The sequence below is a fragment of the Salminus brasiliensis genome, chromosome 21 (genome assembly GCF_030463535.1).
Source record: "Salminus brasiliensis chromosome 21, fSalBra1.hap2, whole genome shotgun sequence".
In the NCBI taxonomy this organism is placed as follows: Eukaryota; Metazoa; Chordata; class Actinopteri; order Characiformes; family Bryconidae; genus Salminus; species Salminus brasiliensis.
In genome coordinates this window covers 6,674,894-6,692,099 of record NC_132898.1, presented here as the reverse complement: position 1 = coordinate 6,692,099, position 17,206 = coordinate 6,674,894, and the positions used below count along the sequence as shown (strand labels likewise).

Sequence of the window (17,206 nt, the reverse complement as noted above, 5' to 3'; positions counted from 1 at the left end):
AAAAACTGCAAATAGGATTGTTCACTAAACTGATTCTTCAATTTCACGTCTGAAATTTTTGATAAGCAGGTGCAGATGAAAAGCAACAAACAAATTCATGGAAGGAGAGCAAATCAAATTACAGGTACAGATGTGTCTGACAAGAGGTAGTGGTGGGAACTCCAAAAGGTTAGCTGAGGCTCCCTGACTTTTTATCTTGCTGCTAAATGTCTCCTTGGGGCTCAACCAACATATCAGCCTTGCTCCTCCCTCCCTCTTTTTTGCCTCTCTTGCGCTCTCCCTCCCTACATCACTCCATCTTTTCCTCACTTTCCTCCCTCCCTCAGAGGCATAACGGAACAGACAGTCCCTCTGGCATCCAGCCGTCTGCACGCTGCTTCATTTCTGCACACACCAGCTCCGGGCGAGAGCCTAGAAGGGGTGTTGGAGAAATTGAAAGGCGTCCAGAGAGGGCCTTCAGGAAACGGGTCCATCATAAAAAAGGTAAGCTGTCTTCACATGTACTTTGTACTTAGATGTGATCTAATGGACATCCACTTGCACTGGTATAGATGATGGATGATGAAGATGGAAATTTTGTGTTTGTTACAATCACCTGCTAATTATAAAAGAATGTATTGAAGACATTTGATTCTATTTTTTAATATTCAATGGAAAATATTCACATTTTCACCTAATTATTAAATAATATATTTTTTAGCTTGTGTGCTTAGCAGATATTTAAATTTGTCAGAAACATATTTTGAATTGTTATTGGATACAGCTCTATCTAAAGGTTATCAAAGAAAAACACAGCATTCTCTTGACCAAACTCAGGTTGACCCACATATTTTTCATTCATTTGACATACAGAAATGCCTTTAATTTTGCATTTGCAATTTCAGAGAGCTGTTAGTCTAGTCAGGCTGCTTAACCTGTTCTGTATAAAGTGGTGACCCGTTATACTAATATAGTATATATAGTGAGAAGTGAGAATTCATAATACACAGAGCATAGGTCACAAGGTAATTCCGTGTTTTAATCATTTGAGTCTTTATGATAATTTTAAGCATGATAAAATTTCTAATCCCCTAAATGAACAGAATATTGATGTTTAAATAAAAGGAGTCAGGAAAGAATTGGATAGGAACGACAAACACGTGTGACAAACTAAGAGACTAGAGATGCAAACCCAGACCATGACCAGCTAATATTCTTATCCCCTGGCCATTGTCGGTATCTTCAAATTGTGGTCCACACACACAAACACAAACATATATCTATCAACGCTTTTGGGATAAGCGTGCTCATGAGTATTCATCAGTATGGGTTAACGGCAGCCAGTGCCACACACTGCTTGATTGATAGCCCAACACCACAGAGCAGTAAGCACGCGGCTTTTACACCCGTTTTAGACAAAATCTCTAAGCACTGTTCTACAGGTTGATTAATAGCTTTCTGTAAAAAAGTGTTAGAAAGATTAGAAGTCACAAACAAATGACTCTCATTTCAATAAGGAATTAATAAACATCATTTTTACGCAATCAAAAGGTAAAATATATCAACATAAAAATGTATTTTTTATGCTGTATATTTTATCCAGTACTGTTACTGGTTCTACTTTCTGTAGAAGGTGGAAAAGGCTTAAAACAGAGAGACTGTTCGTGTTTTGCTATGGCAATCAAGCTGCAGGCATGGAGATGAGGCTGGATGAGAAAGCTTTGCCAGATAACGAAGCCTGCAAATATGGATATGCAATTATGCCTTCAGCTTTTGTAATTATGTAATTTAACATCCAGGGTAATATGCTCAAAGGAAAAGCATGAAAAAACACTAAAAGCTGTTTTTAATCTTTAATACTCTTAAAGGAATAGTTAACTGTTTTTTTCCATTATTCATATTTCTTAAAAGCAATTTTGCTGTTTGTGTGCTTCCAAAGATACGGTGCAATGCAGAAATACAGAGATGGAAATGCAAACAGTTTTGGATTCATAATGGTGTTGTACAACCACGAGCTTGACAGCATCACACCCTAAAGTAATTATACAAATGATCAATTAGAATTAGTATTTGCCATTATTACCTATTATCATGATAACCAATGTTTTCCATGTGTTCATCTCTAGTGGAAAGTAGTGAAGTTTTTAAATATCAAAATAAGACATCGTTAGTGATGTGTTGTGCTTATTATTCATGTTGTAATATAAATAGACACCCTCCAGTTTTTCACTCTCAATAAAAATAAAGACACTCTGCTCCTAACCTCCCTTAGAATTTTGTGCAGACTGTTTAAGCAAGATATCTACAATATATAGGAATTGCATAGGGCTGGCCAGAACACTTTGAATATGTGATTTGGTATTTGTTGCTTCATTTTGTAATTGAAAACGTGGCTTATTTATTTTCAAGCCACAAAAATGTTGCCTAAACTACAGTGTATTTCAACAGCAAATGCCTTAATATCGAACAGGTTTTGTTAAATGTTTATAATTTTACTAAACTGATTTTAAAAATTTGAGACAAAACTGAGATGGGACTTACCTACAATAAGTACCATTGTATAAAAAGTTTTTTGTTTTACATAAGAGTCACGTTTCTCATGCATTATCTTTGCCAAAGCTGGCATACTACTACCTGGAGTCTACACTTGGTGCCAGTCATACACTACTTTCTATAACCTCTTTACATTTCAGATCACTACAGAATGGGAAAATCTGAGAGCCAAATGGATATCATGGAGAAGACAACTAAACCAAGAAAGCATCGTTGGACTATTGTGGAGATTGGTTTGTCCATTATGTTACTGCTGATGAGCTGTGCTTTGGCAGGACTGGTAGTGCTCTATGCTTCAGCACTAAAAGGTAGGGAATACCTACTTCTTCTGAGACTGTACGTTGTCCTCAAGGATTATTAAATCAGTTATTTAAATTCAGCATCTTTTCAAAGAACTGTAGAAATTCTTTGTTGGAACTAGATTTTAAACACATAAAAAAGGCATTTCTAACAAATAATTAAGTCTGTTACTTGGCCCAGGTAAAAAATAAGTTTGTACAGTTTTTTTTCTTTAAACATTGCTTTTTCACTTTTTCAGAATACTCATTTAGAAATGGACCTTCAAAAGGTAACAATTGTTGTTCTAACCCTTTGTGTGTAAAAGTATTGAATAACTGAAGTTGTGTTTTCTCAGTCACAATAATAAATACACTCCTACTTGACAACCAACACACACATTGTTGTATCTTTATTGATAACATCAATATCAACAAGCAATCCAGCATGATCCACAAATAAATCCACAACTGGGAACAGATAGGTTATCCTCAGTGTATCTGAAATGCATACAAATATTGACAAATATTCTACAATAAATTGACAATGCATCAGTAAAGTCCTTTATATACAACAGTTATTGATAATTAATGGGAAGTGTTAAAATATTACGAACTCATGCCATAGTTTAACGTTTCCTTATCAAAGCTTTTCATTGATGAACAAAGAAAAAGTCTCAGAAATCACCACTATGCAAAAAAATTGTTGTACCATGGTGACATGAGAAGTTTAATAAATCATCTCAAATATAGAAGTTTACACTCCATATTTGAATCCAGCTGAGTGGGCTAAAGGAATTCTAAACTGCAGCAACAAACTTAAATTGAGATTAACTATTAAACTTAAATATTCTCGTTCTTAAGGGTTTATTGAAAGCTTCCAATTTGGGTTAGCACTAGAAAGGAAGTAGTTTTGTATTGTTCCAAAATTCCTCCAATACCTATAGAACCAGATTTCATCATAATTATATCCTATAAAAAGGATTTTCCACATTTCACACAACTGCATCTCCCCTACTTTAATCTCTACATGCCCATCCTCATCTGCTCCTGTGTTATCAGTGGTTCCAGACAGCGGCACTGTCATAGCTGACAAAGTCAGTTCCAAATGAACAATGCAGAATCAGTGTCTGTGAAAGAAGCTTTCTAAAGTGACCTTGTTCCAACTACCTTATGTCAGGAATGTCATTTTTTAAGCAAATCCCTTGTTTTTACCATTATTTTTGTTAGGATAATGCATATGCAGCCCAGCTATAGCAGTGTGTAATTGTGTCAAATTAATCCTCCTTGCAGAATGCCATCAGAACATGCCAGTTCATTTTAAGTCGGTTTGGGCTGCATTCCAGATGCTGTGTTGGATATTCTGTACTGAACCAGACTGTGTGTTCATCATTGAGTTACACTGTTTGTTTTTGACAGGGCTACAATATCACTTTGGCACTGACAGCAGTGTCTGCACGACCCCAGACTGTGTTACTTCAGGTAAATGTTTTTTGAATGCCCTTTACTTTGCAACATTGGCATCATACATTCTTACAGTACTGCTCTCCCTATAGCGGCACGGCTACTACAGAACATGGACCCCAGTGTTGACCCATGCCAGAACTTCTACCAGTATGCCTGTGGAGGATGGCTTGAGCGGCATGTCATCCCTGAGACTAGCTCACTCCACAGCGTCTTCAACATCCTGAGGGACGAACTGGAAATTGTGTTAAAGGGTCAGTTGTGTCAGTTATGAAATGTCCACTGTTTGATCTCTTCTGCTTAGTCTCACTGGCAGGCGAAGTCTGAGGCTGATGGATTGGATTAGATGTTCTGCTGCATGTCTCCTTGTTTTTGATGGCTCATAGGGATTCTGGAGACGGAGGATGAGCGTGACCGCCAGGCTTTTAAGAAGGCCAGAATGCTCTACAGATCGTGTATGAATGAGAGTAAGTCTGCTTTATTTATGTTTGTGTGCACTTGATATTACCAGGTCACTGACAGATGAAGAGGTGCATTTATGGAAAAAACTACAACTTACATATACACTACCCCATTATTTTAAGTTTATATTGACATTCTAACAGTCCAGCAGTTAGTAATGTAATTTGCATAATATGCTTCCCTTTTTTCTGGGAACAAGTCAGTGGTTAACAATGAGCAGCTTTAAAAATAATGTCCAAACTTTTGCTGGTTGTTTACAAACACTGTCTGGGTAAAAGCAGTATTGGAACAGATTGTATTACTGCACTCTCTACAGCAGTATTATAAATAAAGCCAGAGGTTTGTGAGTGTAGTTGTCTACACTGTTAAACGGATCTTGGAAGCTGGAGAGCACTGAGAACTGTCTGGCCAACCCAAATCAGAACAGCAGCATCAGAACATGACAACACCTTGTAGCTCGGCTTAACACTGGACCAAGTCTCAACTGTGAAGAGAAGACTTGGAGCTGCAGATTTTGACATGTGGAGCGGCAGTACGAAGGTCCTTGCAAAGATGGCAAAATCAGAAGACAGGCTTGTTTTTCTTTTTACCAGTAGTGTACATCAGTGGTCAAAATAATTTGATGCCGTATTCGTATCCAAGCTGAATAAATGAATATTCCTACTGCTACCTGCAGGTGTGATCGAACAGCGCGACTCACAGCCCCTCCTCAAGCTCATTGACAGTATTGGCGACTGGCCCATAGCCTCGGAGGACTGGAACAGAACAGCAGGTACTAAAGATACCAGGCACTCCTGGTTCGCTATAATAGAGGACAGTAGTGACTCTGCCTTATCTAAATGGGATAAACACAATGGCACTAAGGCTGGTGTCTCAGAGTTGATAAGGGCCAGATTAATTGAGAAGGCTGAGGCTTCACACACATGCCATAGAGAGTGTGGAAAGATTGTATAGGTTTAGTAGTGGAGAGTTTCCTTCCATGGTGATTGGTGCCAAGGTCTAAATTATTATAAACTAATGTCCCTCAGTGGGAATGCTGTAATTAAACTTAATACGGGAAGAAAGCTTAAACAAAATCATTAGCCCAGTATACTTGTGAACATAGACACCTGCCTTTACTGAGAGTTCTGTCATGCCTTACTATTGCCAGTGCAGGAATGGATTCTTTTTGAGAATTCAGAAACTATTGCTAAATATTCTTTGAACAAATTTTTTTAATTGAAAAAGTTTTCATTGAACAGATTTAACCCCTGTATGTAGGCTTAACTTCTTACTACCTCAGTTGGCATCAGATTCCTGAACCCTAAAACAGAACCTGGTGGGACTAATTTAAATTTAGTACGTGCACAGTAGTTCTCAGAGTGTTGGTATTGGAATATCAATCATGTATATGACTTGGCATCAAAGGGAAAAGAAAATTGGAGGTATCACCCATCCCTAACCCTTGCTGTTATCTGCTCTTTGCGAAACTAATTTCATTCATTTCATCACAAGCTTGGCCATTCTCCATCCTATCACCCCAACCTCAGGCTAGGCTGTATTTCATTACAGGTCATTAGGGCAGTGTCTCTTTCCTCAGAGGGTTGAAAACAGTGATGCAAAGACGCTTTCATGCATTTGTTCTTACAGAGGAAACCTGGAGTCTGGAGGAAATCCTGGCAACCCTAAATGCTCATTACAACAAGAAGGTTCTGTTGGAAATGTTTGTGTGGCCAGATGATCGAGACTCAAGCCGTCACATTATTCATGTAGATAAACTTTTTTTTTTTTTTCAGAATAATTCAATGCTGAGGTCATCCACCCTCTTCTTGTAGACTTTAGCTCCAACCCTAATCGCCATCTGACAACTCTACCTGGCTCAGCTATTGAATGAGGTGTTAGATTAGGGTTGGAGAAAATGTGCAGAAAGGTAAAATCTCCAGGAGGAGGGTTGTTGACCACTGATTTAATGGGTTGACTTACATAAAGTCCCCTGTTATCCAGTAGTTTTGAATTAAACATTATGCCATAAAGAATCTGATTCATTAAGAATCATTTTAAAATGTTTTTTATTAAATTTGTAACATAATGTTCCTCTTGCTATTTGAAGATTGACCAGCCATCACTTGGAATGCCCTCAAGAGATTATTACCTCAGTGATGGGAACTACAAAAAGGTGATACCTCTCTCTCTCTAGTCTCCATGATTCACACTTATAGTTATTGCCCATGTTATAATTACAGGTATCAGCAGTTTGTCTGTGTTTGTCTGTGCGGTTAGGTGCGTGAGGCCTACCTTCAGTTCATGGTTTCCATGGCAAAAATAGCGCGGGAGGACAGGAACCTGACCCAAGACGACCAGCGTGTGTGGGATGAAGTGATGCAAGTGATGGAGCTGGAGAGAGAGATCGCTAATGTAAGTAGCCTGTTATCTGATGATAGGGCCAGCAGACTGTTGGGCTGATGGGAAGATGCCTTGCTTAAGCAACAACTTGTCAGTTTTGAATTTTCATACTCAAGATAAAATCATTAATTCAGGATGAACTACTACAAAACTTAAGTACTGCTACTTTTAAGGGCCCATATAACAAACATTTATCAGTAGGATTTGTATGTACTATGTAAACATTGTTTCAAGATTTTACTCCCCAGTTTATACAGTTAGTATGAAATTTTAGCTTTTTAAACTGTCTTGTATTGAACACAAATATTATGAATACTAAAAATGACAGTGTTTGTTTTTCTTGAATGCTTTGGACTACACCTGAAATAATTGGAAAGGTAATAAAAAAATGAAGTTTGTTATTTAGGCGTTTCTATTGTGTTTGTAACAAATTGCAGTTATTATAAGCTCTGCATGAGGACATTGGACCAAAAAATTAGTTACAAGCTCCTGATTCAAATTAAACAACTTTTAAATTAAAATTAATTTTTGCATTTATTGTTTTTAAATATATGCCTATGCATTTTCAGTCTCCCCCCGCTTGAGATCACTTCACTTGTTAGACAATACACTTTGGCAACAAAGAATTTACGTAATTTTGTTTCTTACATACAAAAAACGTAAGAAACAAAAGAAAGTTTATCAAAGTTTCTGAGATATAACCACATTATGGGACTAAAAACCTTTCGGGATTGAAAATGTTGGAACCAATGAAAAAATATTGTATTGTTTCTGGTTGTGGGAAAGCAAATTGACAATGTGATCTAGAAAGTACAAAAAGACTGCCGAAAGGGTTTTTTTCTCTGCCTCTGAGGATTTTATTAATTTCACCTTTTGAAGAGCAATATAAGGCAGATGACTAGAAGAGAGATCATTTGAGAGATAATCTTTAAGAACACTTAACAGCTGTGTATATTTGAAAATATAAACACTATCTATGCTGTTAGTTACTTTACTACGGCTAAAGACTACTGTAGCTTAATTGTTGTCTTTTGCACTTCTGTGCCCACAGGCCACGTCCCCAGCTGAGGAACGCAATGACATAACTGTCCTGTACAACAAGATGACCCTGCGGGAATTGCAAGATACCTTTGGCCTTGATGTGAGTCAAGAATTGGAGTAAGGGATTATGTGAGAGTGTTGTTCGTTCTAACACGATATGTTTCACTGTATGTTTTGTTGGCAATGCAGGGTTTTAACTGGACCCGCTACATCCAGGGCATCATGGGCAGTGTTTCCATCGTAGTGCAGCCAGAGGAGCCCATTGTAGTCTACTGTTCACCATACCTTGAGAAGCTCAACTATATTCTGCCTCGATATGACCGCAGGTCAGACCTTGAGCCATTTTCAGGACGTGCTGTTGTGTAATAATAGCTAATTTTTCACAGTGACTGACTAACAACACAAATAATAAGTAAAACTGGGTTACAAACTGGTAAAAAAAAAACAAATACAGGCAATCAGGCGACACATTTGGTAACTCATATTTGTTTCTTTAGTTTAGAATGGGAGATGCTTGGCTGTCATTGCTAGCAAACACTGGGATTCGACTTTATTCATGTCATTTTAATAAATCATTTTTAAGTACACATTAATATTGCCTTTTTTATAGATTTTTTAAGCAAATTAATTAATACATTGGCATGTAGGTATTTTTACTCCACTTTAAGTCATTTTATTATTATTTAAGTCATTCATTATTATTTCAAATTCCCACTGCCTAGCATTATGCTGAGCAATGAGGGGAGAGGTAGCTAGGTCAGTTTTGCTCTCTGAGACTGCTCATTGATTATGGATGGCTGTACAATCACTAACGCTTGAACAGGTGATAACAAGCCCAGTGTTTGTTAGCAATGTTAGCCTAGCATCTCTTGTTACCAAACATCTTGGATCCAACAGCACCTTGAACAAGTAATAAATCATGTAAACTTGATTTGTTGCTAAGCTATGCTTTATATATTTTTGTACTCAATATTACAACAAACCAATACACAGTTGAGTGCAGGAAAATCAGTGCATCATAACATATCCGCATTCTCTTTCCCAAATGAGTGTAACATCATGTGGGTGTCTGTGTAGGACTGTGCAGAATTACTTGGTGTGGATGCTCCTGATGGAAAGGGTCAGCAGCCTGAGCCGCCGCTTTAAAGATGTGCGAGCTCACTACAGAAAGGTCAGTCACGCTTGCACAACACAGCAGGACTACACACAGTGAACTCACAGTGATAACACTCACCTAAAGAAGAGGTCACATCCTAAAAAAAGACTCCCTGTTAAAAAGATACTCATGACCGTGGTGGAGCGGTGATATTGTTTTACTGATAAATGTTTCCATTAGACTGAAATAGAATTGAATGTATCAGTAAAAATACAGGGACTCTAAAATAATTTTCAAAATACACAGTTTTTATCAAGTAAATTTCTGTAAGTTTAAGATCTTGCTATTTCTTTTACAAAACAGAACAGGAACAACTACTTGGGAAAGCTCTCTCCTTTAAGCCTTTTTAATTCCCTTATCAGCACTTAAACCTTTCAAGTGTTTAAAGCAGTTGTGAACCTTAAAACTTATATATACTATATAAATGTATATATAAAACAATATATACTTTTTTAACAATAGCTTGGCAAAGAAAGTGATCAAATCATCATTTTGGCATGTAAAATGATTCTTATAGTTAACATAATGTTGCATGTCCACATGCACATTTAATTTTCTTAGGCTTTACACGGCACCACAGTAGAGGAAGCACGCTGGCGGGACTGTGTACGCTACGTCCAGAGCAATATGGAGAATGCAGTGGGAGCTTTGTATGTGCGAGAGACCTTTGCTGGAGACAGCAAGCGCATGGTGAGTCTTACTAACCTACAATGTCTGAACACGGGGTACAACAGGAAGTCTCTCTCTTGACTTTTACATCATTATTATTGTCAACGGTCTGTTTAGTCTTTCCAGTGGTCTATTTTTGGTAAAGGTAGTTTTGTCTCGCTGATGTTTTTGCCAATGGTCTATTTTGGCCTTACTCACATTGTACACAAGATGCTTGAGGGTCTGCATGTGAAGTGAGTCTGCATAAAGCGCACGGCTTGTAATATTGTTGACTTGGATCATTTTAGGATTTCTGACCCTGGTAGTACACATGAATTATTGGTTTCTATACGGAGTATATATATATAGTATATTTACCAGAACTTTTCCATTATCTCAAGCCTAACACATTCTGACCTTAACCTCAGCTCAAAACTTAGACCCTGCTCCTTTAATCCTGACCCCGAACTCTATCGCTGTTGAGAAATTCTGACCCAAATGTCTCAAATGTAACAGAACATCAGTACTAGCAAAATACAGTATGATGTATGTGGTTCTACTTGTTCAACATAACACAACTGGTCTAAATTGTCATGGTCACACAAAAACCTTAAAAAATTAAACCGTAAAAAAAATGATTCATGTCATTTTTAAGCATTTCTATTGGTCCCTTCATCAGTTTTGACTGCCAGATTCACATGTCAAAAAAAAAGGTATTTGTGTGACAGCAATGATATGTATGTGTATTTTGCCTGCTTACTTTACCTAATTAACCTCTTTTTGTCCAGGTTGGTGAACTGATCACAAAGATTCAGGAGGCTTTTGTGGAAACAGTGGAAGAGCTGAACTGGATGGATGATCAGTCCAAGGAGAAGGCCAGAGAGAAGGTGAAGCCAAAGTTTTCAGCAATGGTGCAGACACGAAGCAATTAGTCCCATGATGCAAAATGGTCATTAACCATTCTGTTGGTTTGTTGCGGGGGTCCTGTCACATCAGACATTAAATTTATGCATGTATGACATTATTGTTCAAATCCCTATGATAGCAGAATGAATTCACTGATGACTTGACCCATTCTAAAACATGTCATTACTGCACAGTGGCCTATTGTGAATAGAAGATCACTAAAGGATTGTCTGGTCACAGTAATGTTTTCTCCATGCCAAATTTGCTTTATTTCCAAGGATGTTCTTTAACAACATACTCCAGATTGATTGGGCCTAGAATGGCACCAAATGAGTATGTATACTCATGTGTTGTGCTGATCACAGTGCTTTCAAATATTTCAGGCTATGACTATTTCAGAGCAGATCGGCTACCCAGACTATATCCTGCAAGAAGAAAATCATAAGCTGGACCAGGAGTACACCTATGTAAGACTCTCCTTTAAGTCAAGTTCTGAGTTGTCACTTCCATTTAAACAGAACTAAAGCTGAACTAATCTGTTAATTACCAATAAATTATATATTTACTGTAGGTATGATGTCTTTGATCTTAGTTCAAATCTTAAAATTTGTATGCACTGTGAGTAAGAAAGCGCTTTTATGTAGCATTGATGTATAATTTTATGATGTTCTCATCTTTTTACCCCCAGCTAAATTTTAGTGAGGAGAACTACTTTGAAAATATTCTGGAGAATCTTCAAGCTACTGCTCAGAAAGGCCACAAGAAGCTAAGGGAACCTGTAGACCCGGACTTGTGGGTTTCAGTCAAAACAAAACAGAACTAAGACAAATAAATCACAAGATTCAAACAGGCACATAAAATACTTGTGTGATATTTGTCTGTGCTCTCATGTTTTGTCAGGTGGATCATTGGTGCAGCTGTGGTCAATGCATTCTATTCTCACAACAGAAACCAGATAGGTAGGTTAATAGCTGGGTCAATGTGCTGTGGAGAGTAGTGTAGTAAGCATTTGTCTAAAGACATTGAGAAAATCTGCTTTGTTATTTGCAGTTTATTTTTGCACCTCAGGCTGTCACAATTTTTGCTTTCAAGAATTTAAGGGGACCTAATATGTGGAATTGCTGAACTCAGCTTTTGATGAGTCTAATGATCTACTGTAAAGGACCCATGGGACCATGGTGGGAAGGGAAATACTAAAGCGCTAAACTAGGATGCATTGTTTCTGGTCACCCTGCTGCAAACGCATTGGTCTAAGTGCCTTTTCAGCTCATTGGAAATAATGTCCCCAATGCCTATAAGGCTTTTTTGTTGTAGATAATATAAAGCTAGTTTCAGGCTCCAGTGCACACAAAGCTGGTGCTAAAAGAGATGCACAGAAGGCACAGAAAGCATGCTATTCAAGCTGGGTTAATACATAGATTGCAGAAGCCGGGTGATTATGCAGATTTTCAGCTGGAGTAATTTCCACATAATTACTCTTAGATTGCACATTTTAATGTTTCTGGACATTCTGGGAAACACTTCAAGCTGAATTGCTATTCTGGAGACAGAGAGGCAGCTGTAAGCAGGGTTTTTGATGCAATGGGGTGAAATGGAGAAAATACTGTATATTCACCAGCCTCTCTGAATGCACCCATAACACTAATGGTTCGTGTATTCACCTAATATGCATTTCAGAACAACCAATACCCTGTTGCTAAATTACAGATATAAATTTCCATCTGATTTTCCATTCATTTAATAAGTGGTTGCTCTTGCTCGTTCTCCTCTCTACCCTCCCCCCCCTCTCTGTCACACAGTGTTTCCTGCAGGAATTCTACAGCCTCCTTTCTTCAGTGAGAAGCAGCTCCAAGCACTAAACTTTGGAGGCATTGGGATGGTTATAGGACATGAAATCACTCATGGCTTTGATGACCATGGTGAGACAGTCACCTTCAACTGATTAATAGCATCAATTTTAGCATGCTTTGGCAAAATTAACAGTTCTCATTAGATCACTGTCTAATTTGCGAGTGATATATTACAATCAAAGCTTAGAGGGTTTTAAACATCACTGCGTTTTTCTCTGGAGCCGTATGATCTATAAGCAGCCCTGATAGCAACCATGCCATCCTTGATTGTCGTAGGACGTAATTTTGATAAAGATGGGAACATGTACAACTGGTGGAGCAACTACTCTACTGAACACTTCGAGGACCAGTCCAAATGCATGGTGCAACAGTATGGCAAATTCACCTGGAAGCTTGCAGGAGGTCAAAATGTAAGTATCAGTATTTAAACAGTTAAAAAAAACAAAAACAAAAAAAACAGTAAAACAGCAATAAACATTTATTATTTCAATAAACCACGATTAACCATTTTAGTATATATAAAATTATCATATTTGGTGCTTAAATCTGTATTTGCCAATTAACCCTAAGAAGGAAAGTCAACCAGAAAAGCCTTCTATTTGCCTTGCCCAGGTTAGTGGCATTACCACTTTGGGAGAGAACATTGCTGATAATGGAGGAGTTAGGCAAGCATATAAGGTAGGTTTTCTTCTACCTCTACAGAAACTTGAACATTTAGGCCCCAAACTGATGAGGTTGTATTTTTGTATTTGTGTGTGGGCCATCAGGCATACATGAAGTGGATAGAAAGGGAAGGCGTGGAACCTTGCCTTCCTGGTTTGAACTTGGACCATAAGCAGCTGTTCTTCCTCAACTTTGCCCAGGTGAGTGACAGGAAGTAATTGGTATAATTATTCACCTTGACAGGCATGCAAGGTGAATTTCTGACCAATCTGGAGAAGACCGCATCAAATTAAATTGACTTGCATGGAGAGGAAAGGTCCTACCTTCTGAAAGTAAATTGCTACATGCTCCCTAATATCTTTGAGGCAGTTCAGACATTGCTGTCTGGATCACAGGATCCCAAATGGCCTGTGTGATGGTTAAGCTTTTAAATGACAGGACTGATAACAAAGTCTAGCTCAGGCCAGTGGGTAGACATTTCATATTATGCACATATGGGAGTCAAAGTCAGAACAAAGAACATTAAATACCAAAATGGTTTCCCATATCTTTACATTTCTTGGAGTGTCTTGTGTTTGACTGACACTGATTAAATGTCACATATCAAACAAATTTGGAAACGCCATTAGCCTGCAGCAAAAAAAATAAAAAAATACAGTGGCACATTGATAGTGAAAATGATAGAATCGTATTGCCTTTTTCAGGTATGGTGCGGTGCCTGTCGTCCTGAATATGCCATCCAGTCCATCAAAACAGACCCTCACAGCCCTCTGGAGTACAGGTGAATTTCTCCTCCAGCAATGTGAAGCTTTTAACTTATCAATGTCTTATGGGTTAGGGTGAGTAATGTGTTCTAAGTACTCTACTGTTCAAAAGATGATCACTTTTCATAATAATCATGAAATGTTATTAAACTAAAATATGCCACTGTGGACACAATATGGTATTCAGTATTTTAAATGCATTAAATTACCATATTCAAAGTTTGGATACAACAATAGAGGACTACATGAATAACAACAATAGAGTACTACAAATAGCTAGGCATCTATTTACTGTGAGTTCTTGTCACATCTTCCTTACTGTTGCTGCACATGCAAGCATTCTGTTGATTATTCTAAATGTCTAAATTATTATTATTTTTTCATCATTCAGCAAGTATTTAAAGTCTGAAGTTAGAGTAGAAGTAACATAGTAGTACTGTAATTTATTACAGTATATACTTTAATAAATGATACTTCTACTAATTACTATTTTAGGCATCTGTGAAAATAAAATATAAATAAAAAAGCTTATTTTTAGAATAAATACAAATAACCTTCATACAAATAGTAGTGATTTTTACATCACTGTGGTCTTTAAAATATCTCCAAAGCTCTCCTCATGAAAATCTATTATTTATAGTTATCATCCAACACCTGGTTTGGTAAATTAGTGCTTAATGATGTTATATCAGGTGAGATGGTTTCAGCTTGTGTCTGTGTTATAAATGGTGGATGTATGCAAGTAATCATTTTGAATCACCTTGAATCCTCTCTTACCACCTCATTACACCAGGGTACTGGGGTCCCTCCAGAACTTTGAAGCCTTTTCCGAGGCCTTCCAATGCGAGAGAGGAACACCCATGAATCCGGAGGAGAAATGCAGAGTGTGGTAGATTGTCTTGTATTTGACGTATGGTTTGCTTTCTTTACCAAGGCAGTAGTTGGGGAAATTCCTGACCTTTTGTGTTGCATACAACTGGTGATGAGCTGCCTTATTGTTTTGTCTCTAGACAGAACAAGTGAGATCATTATGGCTACAATACTTTTATGAGCAGGCACACACAGACATGAGTCACACACTGTTTAGAGGACTTTAGAGGGAGGGAGAATGTTTTAGAGACTCTTTATCACATTATGTTGATAATAAGATGGGGGTGTGAAGTGAGTTGTCGGTCTGGCAAATGTGTGTTTGGGACTCATCACCGCGTAGTATCTGAAGCTGGTATGATATACATATAACTTATGATACAGATCTGAGAAATGTATTTTTAAATATGATGTAAATAGATAAATGCTTACTGCTGGCTTTAACTGCGGCAAGACCTTCAAAACATGTTTTGTATTTCAAGAAATCCTTCAGCCAGCCAAAGCAGGCTTTGAAGCCCACACAGTTTTTTGATTAGAATTGAAACCCAGAAAATGTATTGTGTCCTTTTTGGCACAGAACAACCTTAAAGAAAGGATGTTGCTTTGGAATAAAACAGTATACTATATCATAGGAGCAAAACATATTTTAAAGTCATAAATAAATTATGTATCTCTTCATAGATTAGATCTATTACAAAATCAGGGCTTAGCAAAATGTGACCTGTACACGGAAGCTGTGTTTCCTCCATCAGCTGGAGCAATTACCTGAAGACTTTAAGACTGTTAAGTTCATAAGGCTTTAATCTTAATGTTTTGCATATGTGCTGGTTAGTACAAGAAATGGCTTAATTAAGTTGCTCATGCTGTTGTAATGTAAATAGTTGCAGGATATCCCCTGTGTATATATATATATATACACACACAGGGGATATCCTGCAACTATTTACATTACAACATTAATATATATATATATATTAGTAGACATTCATTACAGAATTTAACTACTGGACTAAATGTTGACCAGTCCAGCCAACGTGACATTAATAGAAGGGACATAAGACAGAAAATTTGATGTTTACGTACATACAATCAAGTTACAATGCTAAGCACATCAATTCAAAGGTTTCTTTGTGTAGCAGTTTGACATGCCATTCATTTTGAACACATGCAAAGGCTAGTTGTAGTATAATGTGTGTTTTTATTTAGTCAGTTTTGACCAAAATAATATATTGCATATGTTCCCACAGTGATAATATATATAGCTTTATATACTTATTCTAGTGCAAGGCTTTTAAAAATTATTGCTGTAAATGTAGGGATGGGCAATATGGCAAAACTATTGTATCACAATATTTAAATACATCAATATCATATTTTGAAAGAATGCACATTAATATTGGCATATTGTTCTGCAATTCAAGTAGTATGCTATATTATTTCTCATCATATTTGCTGTACTTCATTCAAGGATTAATTATACTCTTTGTAGTGAAATATGCACTATAAAGGTTGGCAGGATTCTTTAAATAATGACAGTATTCACAATATGCTCAGAAGAATATATTGAGAAGCACAATAATAACATTTATGATGATACAATAAAACAGTGATACAATAAAATAGTCCCTTGCTCACCCCTTATGTAAATGTGAGATATCAGCGGTGTAGTCAATGTGAAATGCACACATACTTTGTATAACCTTAGAAAACAGCTAAGATTTGCAGATAACCACTTGTAAAAGACCTATTTAGCTGTCACTGACTGAGTTTGAAATTAAAAGCAAAATGAAAATGGAAAAAAAGTTTTCCAAGTGACGAATGCAGGTCGTACATGGATTATAGCCACATACTGATAAGAACAGAAAAAAAGCTGTTTGCTTCTAAATGGCTCAGAGGAATCTAAGAACAGTATAGCCACTATTTCCGACTAGACTGCACCACTAAAGCCTAGCCTAGTCACTAGGCCCTCTATGAAACCGTCTGCTTGAAATGTAATTAGGTGTGATTAATCACCAAAGCAGGAGGCTGCTATCTTTGGGAACATGCATGTGATTTGAAAATAAAGGACACTTTAGTTTACTACATCTTGACCACTACATCTAGGTACATTGGGTCAGGGTGGGGTGGACTTGCTGTAAAGAAGTAGCTCTGAAGGTCTTATCAGGTTTTAAGGCTGAGAGGAGCATGGGGAATCGC

The 17,206-nt window shown here is 37.3% G+C and overlaps 1 protein-coding gene across 1 annotated transcript; it reads left to right on the top strand.

The window, feature by feature from the left end:
* Positions 1–327: 327 nt before the first annotated feature.
* Positions 328–15,899, top strand: mmel1 (membrane metallo-endopeptidase-like 1). The gene is made up of 24 exons (XM_072665441.1): positions 328–483; positions 2,673–2,840; positions 3,071–3,100; positions 4,227–4,289; positions 4,364–4,525; positions 4,658–4,738; positions 5,410–5,505; positions 6,363–6,481; positions 6,823–6,888; positions 6,993–7,127; positions 8,167–8,256; positions 8,346–8,482; positions 9,234–9,327; positions 9,874–10,002; positions 10,749–10,847; positions 11,250–11,333; positions 11,555–11,658; positions 11,767–11,825; positions 12,666–12,785; positions 12,993–13,126; positions 13,329–13,394; positions 13,484–13,579; positions 14,084–14,160; positions 14,937–15,899. The coding sequence occupies exons 2-24, from the start codon at positions 2,684–2,686 to the stop codon at positions 15,034–15,036; spliced, it is 2,298 nt and encodes a 765-aa protein (XP_072521542.1). The 5' UTR covers positions 328–483; positions 2,673–2,683; the 3' UTR covers positions 15,037–15,899.
* Positions 15,900–17,206: the final 1,307 nt, after the last annotated feature.

Bases quoted from the DNA above. Each gene is read 5' to 3' on its own strand.
- mmel1 (XM_072665441.1), top strand. From the start codon at position 2,684: ATGGGAAAATCTGAGAGCCAAATGGATATCATGGAGAAGACAACTAAA. The intron at 8,257-8,345 runs GTGAGTCAAGAA...TTGGCAATGCAG, and splicing joins AAGATACCTTTGGCCTTGAT to GGTTTTAACTGGACCCGCTA. The intron at 10,848-11,249 runs GTGAAGCCAAAG...CAAATATTTCAG, and splicing joins AGGAGAAGGCCAGAGAGAAG to GCTATGACTATTTCAGAGCA.